The 9,239-nt window shown below is 49.5% G+C and overlaps 1 protein-coding gene across 1 annotated transcript; it reads left to right on the forward strand.

Moving 5' to 3' along the window:
- Positions 1-266: 266 nt before the first annotated feature.
- pex13 (peroxisomal biogenesis factor 13) lies at positions 267-9,166 on the forward strand. Its single transcript, XM_058399929.1, has 4 exons — positions 267-409; positions 2,086-2,783; positions 7,102-7,224; positions 7,809-9,166. The coding sequence occupies exons 1-4, from the start codon at positions 339-341 to the stop codon at positions 8,153-8,155; spliced, it is 1,239 nt and encodes a 412-aa protein (XP_058255912.1). The 5' UTR covers positions 267-338; the 3' UTR covers positions 8,156-9,166.
- The last annotated feature ends 73 nt before the right edge of the window (positions 9,167-9,239 follow it).

A 9,239-nucleotide genomic window follows, 5' to 3' on the forward strand; every position in this document is an offset into this window, starting at 1 on the left:
CCAGTGCAGCTCAAAGAGCAAAGTCTGTCTCCAAAGGCGTAATTAATCGAAAAACATCAAAAACAATCAATCGACTCTATAGCATTAAGGTTTAAACCTTTCTAAGAATATAACTGCAAATTTAAAGTATATAAATACATTTTTGTCATCTAGTAACAGTCATAAATTCTGTTGATAATTCTATATAGATCTACTGCCCGTAAAATCGTGACTGGAACAGTCTTATCGAGGTATGTGAACTCGATTGCCTTTGTCTGGCCCGAGAAGCTCCGGTTAGCGAGTGCACACAGAGCGGAGCCGTACTCGGTGTTTTGAAGTTAGCGGTTAGCTCCAAAACAATGTCTCACCCGCCACCAAAACCATGGGAAAGACGAATTCCTGGAGCTGTAGGCGCTCCACTAAACTATCGGTTAGTAAACAAGTGTATCGAAATTCTGTCGCGGTGTCATTTAAAGCTTTAACCATTAGCTCAGCTTTCCAAGCTAACCGACTGCGCTATAAGAAGGTGACAGGCCATGGTTACATCCGGATTTGCGGCTAGCGCCCTAGATTAGTGCACTACACCCGGGCACCAAACAGCGCCATTTACACTCTGTCATGTTTCCTAGAAGTGGTTATTGGGATAGGGCCGGTGGTGTAGGTTTCTGTTTCTTGACACGGAGTAAATAATAACGCAACGTTTGGCAAACTTTTAGCTAGCTAGCAGGTAGAGCTGTGTGTGTGTGTGTGTGTGTGTGTGTGTGTGTGTGTGTGTGTGTGTGTGTGTGTGTGTGTGTTACGAGCGTTGTTAGCTCGAAGGCTTTCTGCAGTTGCATAATACGTATATGTACAAGTTTCATTGATGTGCGAGCTTTATAAAACTGCTGTTGTTGTTAGGTGATTACTTTAGATGTAGTAAAAGTTAAGCGAAATAAATAATGTTTGTAGAGAAACAGGGCTTTTTGAAATCGTGAGAGAGAGGGATGAAATAGAGATTTACAGGTAGTTTAAGGGGGTGAGAGAAACAGAGATACACTATATTGCCAAAAGTTTTGGGACACCCCTCCAAATCATTGAATTCAGGGGTTGGACTCGGCCCCTTAGTTCCAGTGAAAGGATGCTTAATGCTTCAGCTTCATACCAAGACATTTTGGACAATTTCATGCCCCCAACTTTTTGGGAACCGTTTGGGAATGACCCCTTCCTGTTCCAACATGACTGCACACCAGTGCACAAAGCAAGGTCCATAAAGACATGGATGAGTGAGTTTGGTGTGGAGGAACTTCAGAGTCCTGACCTCAACCTGATAGAACACCTTTGGGATGAATTAGAGCGGAGACTGTGAGCCAGGCCTTCTTGTCTAACATTAGTGCCAGATCGCACAAATGCATTTCTAGTGGAATGGTCAAAAATTCCCATAAACACACTCCTAAACCTTGTGGAAAGCCTTCCTAGAAGAGTTGAAACTCTTATAGCTGCAAAGGGGCAAAGGGACAACTCCATATTACAGTTATGTGCATGTAAAGGCAGATGACCCAGTTTTGGCCTGGCTCACAGTCTCCGCTCTAATTCCTCCCAAAAGTGTTCTATCAGGTTGAGGTCAGGACTCTGAAGTTCCCCCACACAAAACTCACTCATCCATGTCTTTATGGACCTTGCTTTGTGTACTGGTGTGCAGTCATGTTAGAACAGGAAGGGGTCACCCACAAAGTTGGGAGCTTGAAAGTTTCTTGGTATGCTGAAGCATCCTTTCACTGGAAACCAACCCCTTTAAAAACAACACCTGAATTCAATGATTTGGAGGGGTGTCCCAAAACTATTGCCAATATAGTGTACATAGATGGCTAGTTAGAAGGATAAAATGAACGTGCAGAATGTTTTGATGGAGAGAAAGAGGTCAAGATAGAGAGAGATGAATACGATACAAATGTAAAGAAAAAGATGTTGAGGCCTGGAATGTTCAGAAGATTATCTGAGAAAGAGAGATGTGAAGAGAGAGGTGGAGAGAGATAGGGAAAGATTTGCATGTAGCTCATTTTCATATTGTGTTTCAGTTAATGTTTTGAATGAAATGGTATTAACATCTGCCATTTCATAACTCCTCAGTTCCACAGATTTTGGGACAGGAAATGGCCTAACTTTATCAGGACCTTCCACCATGACTCGTGTGGCACCTCCAATCCCACCGCGCCCAATTCAGCAGTCCTACCGTCCATCCTACAGCTCTTTCCCCTCCTCCTACAGCCCCTTCAGCAGCTCTCCATATGGAGGCTACAGCCCTTACAGCCCATACAGCTACGGCGGTTTGGGATACAGCCGCTTCCTCCCAGAGGATGTGCCTCCGAGCCGCTTCGTGCAGCAGGCGGAGGAGAGCAGCCGCGGCGCCTTCCAGTCGGTCGAGAGCATCGTGCACGCCTTCTCTTCCGTCAGCATGATGCTGGACGCCACCTTTTCGGCCGTCTACAACAGCTTCCGTGCCGTGCTTGATGTGGCCAATCACTTCTCCCGCCTGCGCATCCACTTCACTAAAGTCCTGTCCGCCTTCGCGCTCGTGCGGACGCTGCGCTACCTGTACCGACGGCTGCAGAGGATCCTGGGAATAAGGTTGGACGCTGAGGTGGAGGACCTTTGGGAGGACAGTGCAGCAAGTGCCGTAGTTCCAGGAGGTCGTGGAGCTGGTGTTGGCGATTCCAGCGACAGAACAGTGAAGTCTTGGCCGATATTTTTGTTTCTCGCAGTGGTTTTTGGCGGACCGTACCTGATCTGGAAACTTCTGAGATCTGAGGAGAGCGCAGAGGAGCGTGGTGGGGCTTCTTTCTTTACAAAACCTCTCTCTCGCTTTTTCTCTCTCTCTGTGTCTCTCTCTCTGTCTCTCTCTCTGTCTCTCCGAACATTCCTTACGACTGTGTGAGTGACCGACTGTGTGAGTGACCGACTGTGTGAGTGACCGACTGTGTGAGTGACCGACTGTGTGAGTGACCGACTGCCTGCCTGTGTGAGTGACCGACTGCCTGCCTGTGTGAGTGACTGACAGTGTGAGTGACTGACAGTGTGAGTGACTGACAGTGTGAGTGACTGACAGTGTGAGTGACTGACAGTGTGAGTGACCGACTGCGTGACAGTGTGAGTGACCGACTGCGTGACAGTGTGAGTGACCGACTGCGTGACAGTGTGAGTGACCGACTGCGTGACAGTGTGAGTGACCGACTGCGTGACAGTGTGAGTGACCGACTGCGTGACAGTGTGAGTGACTGACTGTGTGAGTGACTGACTGTGTGAGTGACTGACTGTGTGAGTGACCGACTGTGTGAGTGACCGACTGCCTGACTGTGTGAGTGACCGACTGCCTGCCTGTGTGAGCGACCGACTGCCTGCCTGTGTGAGTGACTGACAGTGTGAGTGACTGACAGTGTGAGTGACTGACAGTGTGAGTGACTGACAGTGTGAGTGACCGACTGCGTGACAGTGTGAGTGACCGACTGTGTGAGTGACCGACTGTGTGAGTGACCGACTGCCTGCCTGTGTGAGTGACCGACTGCCTGCCTGTGTGAGTGACCGACTGCCTGCCTGTGTGAGCGACCGACTGCCTGCCTGTGTGAGTGACTGACAGTGTGAGTGACTGACAGTGTGAGTGACTGACAGTGTGAGTGACTGACAGTGTGAGTGACTGACAGTGTGAGTGACCGACTGCGTGACTGTGTGAGTGACCGACTGCGTGACTGTGTGAGTGACCGACTGCGTGACTGTGTGAGTGACCGACTGCGTGACTGTGTGAGTGACCGACTGCGTGACTGTGTGAGTGACCGACTGTGTGAGTGACCGACTGCGTGACTGTGTGAGTGACCGACTGCGTGACTGTGTGAGTGACCGACTGCGTGACTGTGTGAGTGACTGACTGTGTGAGTGACCGACTGTGTGAGTGACCGACTGTGTGAGTGACCGACTGTGTGAGTGACCGACTGCCTGACTGTGTGAGTGACCGACTGCCTGACTGTGTGAGTGACCGACTGTGTGAGTGACCAACTGCCTGACTGTGTGAGTGACTGACTGTGTGAGCGACCGACTGCCTGACTGTGTGAGCGACCGACTGCCTGACTGTGTGAGCGACCGACTGCCTGACTGTGTGAGCGACCGACTGCCTGACTGTGTGAGCGACCGACTGCCTGACTGTGTGAGTGACCGACTGTGTGAGTGACCGACTGCCTGACTGTGTGAGCGACCGACTGCCTGACTGTGTGAGCGACCGACTGCCTGACTGTGTGAGTGACCGACTGTGTGAGTGACCGACTGTGTGAGTGACCAACTGCCTGACTGTGTGAGTGACCGACTGTGTGAGTGACCGACTGCGTGACTGTGTGAGTGACCGACTGCGTGACTGTGTGAGTGACCGACTGCGTGACTGTGTGAGTGACCGACTGCGTGACTGTGTGAGTGACCGACTGCGTGACTGTGTGAGTGACCGACTGCGTGACTGTGTGAGTGACCGACTGCGTGACTGTGTGAGTGACTGACTGTGTGAGTGACCGACTGCGTGACTGTGTGAGTGACTGACTGTGTGAGTGACTGACTGTGTGAGTGACTGACTGTGTGAGTGACCGACTGTGTGAGTGACCGACTGTGTGAGTGACCGACTGTGTGAGTGACCGACTGCCTGACTGTGTGAGTGACCGACTGCGTGACTGTGTGAGTGACCGACTGTGTGAGTGACCGACTGTGTGAGTGACCGACTGTGTGAGTGACCGACTGCCTGACTGTGTGAGTGACCGACTGCCTGACTGTGTGAGTGACCGACTGCCTGACTGTGTGAGTGACCGACTGTGTGAGTGACCAACTGCCTGACTGTGTGAGTGACTGACTGCCTGACTGTGTGAGCGACCGACTGCCTGACTGTGTGAGTGACCGACTGCCTGACTGTGTGAGCGACCGACTGCCTGACTGTGTGAGTGACCGACTGCCTGACTGTGTGAGCGACCGACTGCCTGACTGTGTGAGCGACCGACTGCCTGACTGTGTGAGTGACTGACTGTGTGAGCGACCGACTGCCTGACTGTGTGAGCGACCGACTGCCTGACTGTGTGAGTGACTGACTGTGTGAGCGACCGACTGCCTGACTGTGTGAGTGACTGACTGTGTGAGCGACCGACTGCCTGACTGTGTGAGCGACCGACTGCCTGACTGTGTGAGTGACTGACTGTGTGAGCGACCGACTGCCTGACTGTGTGAGTGACTGACTGTGTGAGTGACCGACTGCCTGACTGTGTGAGTGACCGACTGTGTGAGTGACCGACTGCCTGACTGTGTGAGCGACCGACTGTGTGAGTGACTGACTGTGTGAGTGACTGACTGTGTGAGCGACTGACTGTGTGAGTGACTGACTGTGTGAGCGACCGACTGCCTGACTGTGTGAGTGACTGACTGTGTGAGTGACTGACTGTGTGAGTGACTGACTGCCTGACTGTGTGAGTGACTGACTGCCTGACTGTGTGAGTGACTGACTGTGTGAGTGACTGACTGTGTGAGTGACTGACTGTGTGAGTGACCGACTGCCTGACTGTGTGAGTGACTGACTGTGTGAGTGACTGACTGTGTGAGTGACTGACTGTGTGAGCGACCGACTGCCTGACTGTGTGAGCGACCGACTGCCTGACTGTGTGAGCGACCGACTGCCTGACTGTGTGAGTGACTGACAGTGTGAGTGACTGACAGTGTGAGTGACTGACAGTGTGAGTGACTGACAGTGTGAGTGACTGACAGTGTGAGTGACTGACTGCGTGACAGTGTGAGTGACCGACTGCGTGACAGTGTGAGTGACCGACTGTGTGAGTGACCGACTGTGTGAGTGACCGACTGTGTGAGTGACCGACTGTGTGAGTGACCGACTGTGTGAGTGACCGACTGCCTGCCTGTGTGAGTGACCGACTGCCTGCCTGTGTGAGTGACCGACTGCCTGCCTGTGTGAGTGACCGACTGCCTGCCTGTGTGAGCGACCGACTGCCTGCCTGTGTGAGTGACTGACAGTGTGAGTGACTGACAGTGTGAGTGACTGACAGTGTGAGTGACTGACAGTGTGAGTGACCGACTGCGTGACTGTGTGAGTGACCGACTGCGTGACTGTGTGAGTGACCGACTGCGTGACTGTGTGAGTGACCGACTGCGTGACTGTGTGAGTGACCGACTGCGTGAGTGACTGACTGCGTGAGTGACTGACTGTGTGAGTGACTGACTGTGTGAGTGACTGACTGTGTGAGTGACCGACTGCGTGACTGTGTGAGTGACCGACTGCCTGACTGTGTGAGTGACTGACTGTGTGAGTGACTGACTGTGTGAGTGACTGACTGTGTGAGTGACCGACTGCCTGACTGTGTGAGTGACTGACTGTGTGAGTGACCGACTGTGTGAGCGACCGACTGCCTGACTGTGTGAGTGACTGACTGTGTGAGTGACTGACTGTGTGAGCGACCGACTGCCTGACTGTGTGAGTGACTGACTGTGTGAGTGACTGACTGTGTGAGTGACCGACTGTGTGAGCGACCGACTGCCTGACTGTGTGAGTGACTGACTGTGTGAGTGACTGACTGTGTGAGTGACTGACTGTGTGAGTGACCGACTGTGTGAGTGACCGACTGCCTGACTGTGAGTGACTGACTGTGTGACAGTGTGAGTGACTGACTGTGTGAGCGACCGACTGCCTGACTGTGTGAGTGACCGACTGCCTGACTGTGTGAGTGACCGACTGTGTGAGTGACCGACTGCCTGACTGTGTGAGTGACCGACTGCCTGACTGTGTGAGTGACCGACTGTGTGAGTGACCGACTGTGTGAGTGACCGACTGCCTGACTGTGTGAGTGACCGACTGTGTGAGTGACCGACTGTGTGAGTGACCGACTGCCTGACTGTGTGAGTGAGTGACCGACTGTGTGAGTGACCGACTGTGTGAGTGACTGTGTGACAGTGTGAGTGACTGTGTGACAGTGTGAGTGACTGTGTGATGGTGTGAGTTATTGACTGCCAGACAATGTGAGAGACTGACTGACAGTGTCCAGGACTGTGCGTTATACCTGAGCTGCCCAGCTCAGCTGCTCAACATTTTTTTATTTTTTTGTTTTTTGTTTGTTTGTTTAGGCACTAACTGGGCAAGCGGTGAAGATGATCATGTGGTTGCCAGAGCTGAGTACGACTTCACTGCTGCTTCTGAGGAAGAGATCTCTCTGCAGGCTGGAGATATGCTTAACCTGGCTCCAAAGGGTAAAGAACACTCAACATAAAAGGAAGTCACTTAAGTTGCACTTAATGGCTCAGTATTTCTGCTTCATGTACATCACAAGCATACCCACGTGTGAGTTTTGTGCAATGCGAAAAAACGGCTACTGTCACAAACACTTTCTCATTATAACCATAGAACGAGTACGTTAATATAAACCTCTGATTTGCCTCGAAACTGGAACTACTTTCAGAGCCACTGTTATAGATAACTAATCAACCTTCTGACCAATCCAATCAGGACTCAGTATTCACACTATAGTAGGAGGAGTTTATAATATATGCAACTTTAGGAAAGTCTTTGTTGTAAACCTTTTCTAAACTGAGAACCTGGTGGTGGAGTAATTTTGGCTCCTTAAAGTTCTCACTACAGTCCCACCCTTTAATAAGGACTTGAATGGACATGAATAGTGTGTTTAGTTAATTAAGTAAATAAATAATCTTAAAAAGAGTGTGTACCAAATACCAGTCTTACCATTTTGCAATTACACATTGCACGTACATACTAAAATTATATTCAGTGCACACTGTTCCTAACCCTGAATCTTTTTTACGTTCTGCACGTCCAGAGCAACAGCCGAGGGTGCGTGGGTGGCTGCTGGCCAGTGTGGACGGCCAGACCACAGGCCTCGTTCCTGCCAACTACGTCAAGATCCTGGGCAGGAGGAGGGGCAGGAGACAAGCCGAGCTGGAAAGGTTGGCACAGCTCCAGCAGGGGCAGCAGGTTCAACAGTCAGCTCCAGGTCAGGTTACGGTGACCGTGCCGGCCTCGGCCTCAGCCGGTCAACCAGACCCCGAGGAGCTGCTGGAGTGTGTGTACAGAGAAACTCCAGCGTCTTACACAGACCCAGCTGTTACACTGAACAACGGCAGTACAAACACTGTTCTAGGAAATTCTGAAAAACTTGATTTGTGAGCGAGTGTGTGTGTGTGTGTGGAGGCACTTGCGTGGTGATGACGAGTAAGTAACTGACAGTTCTCCAGGGTTGATATAAAGTGTCATTTCCATCCATCTGCTTTAAAATTTGGTCATTCAGAATGTTGATAGAAATGGCTGAAAAGGTCTTCAGGAACGGTTGTTGTATAGATCAAGCAAAGACGTGACGTGATCAATAGTGATAAGTGTGAGATACAGATACACCATGACTGTGTTTCAACTTGGAGCTCTTTCGATAGTGTCCTTTTTTTCTCCTTCTAGTTGACATTTCATAATTTCACTTTAAATTCACTAAACATTCGGATGGAAGCTGAACAGACTTCATTAACCGGAGGACACTTTGGGGAACTGCCACACCTGCTGAGCACCAAGGTCAGGTTTAAAGATATGATCAGGATCATTTGATGCTAATTTGAATACGTTTACTTTATATCCTATTTATTTCATGGTGTGTAGATAAAATGTTAATCTAATAAGGAATTAAAGGAAGAAAGTATTGAACAAAAGTTGTAGAGATTATTTTAAAGAGCCATTTGTAATTTTTTGTCTTCTACCTACTCTGAAATAAATTGCTTTTGTAGTAAAGGTCTTTGAGACGGTTTAAAATGTTATGGAAAAGCAGCAATCTCAGAAGCTGTTATTGTGGAGCTAATTTCTAATTCAGAAAAATCTAGTCTGAAATTATAGCAGGTGGAATTATTTACTGTTTATTTCTTGACTTTTTAATTAACAGGTTTAATTGAAATAGTTGTTAGAAATGTTGAGCAATGCAATTATCGAGATCTTCTCTTAAAATGAATGTTTCAGTGGCTTGCAGTAACGTTACACAGCATCATATTTCACACAGAGGTACAACGATGTGAAGCCTTCAGCCGTCTGTTTCTTCATTATGCATGTGCGTTTGTGTGTACTGTCCTCGAGTAATCATTAGCATACATGCGATTGTGTAAATAGAAACAGTATTTTCATTAAACTATTTTCAGACTAATATCTGTTGTGGTGTGATTTCATTCTGGCACTGCTAATAAATTAACACGGGAAAATAGTGCACAGCTTGGGTAGA

The sequence above is a fragment of the Hemibagrus wyckioides genome, linkage group LG09 (genome assembly GCF_019097595.1).
Source record: "Hemibagrus wyckioides isolate EC202008001 linkage group LG09, SWU_Hwy_1.0, whole genome shotgun sequence".
Lineage (NCBI taxonomy): Eukaryota > Metazoa > Chordata > Actinopteri > Siluriformes > Bagridae > Hemibagrus > Hemibagrus wyckioides.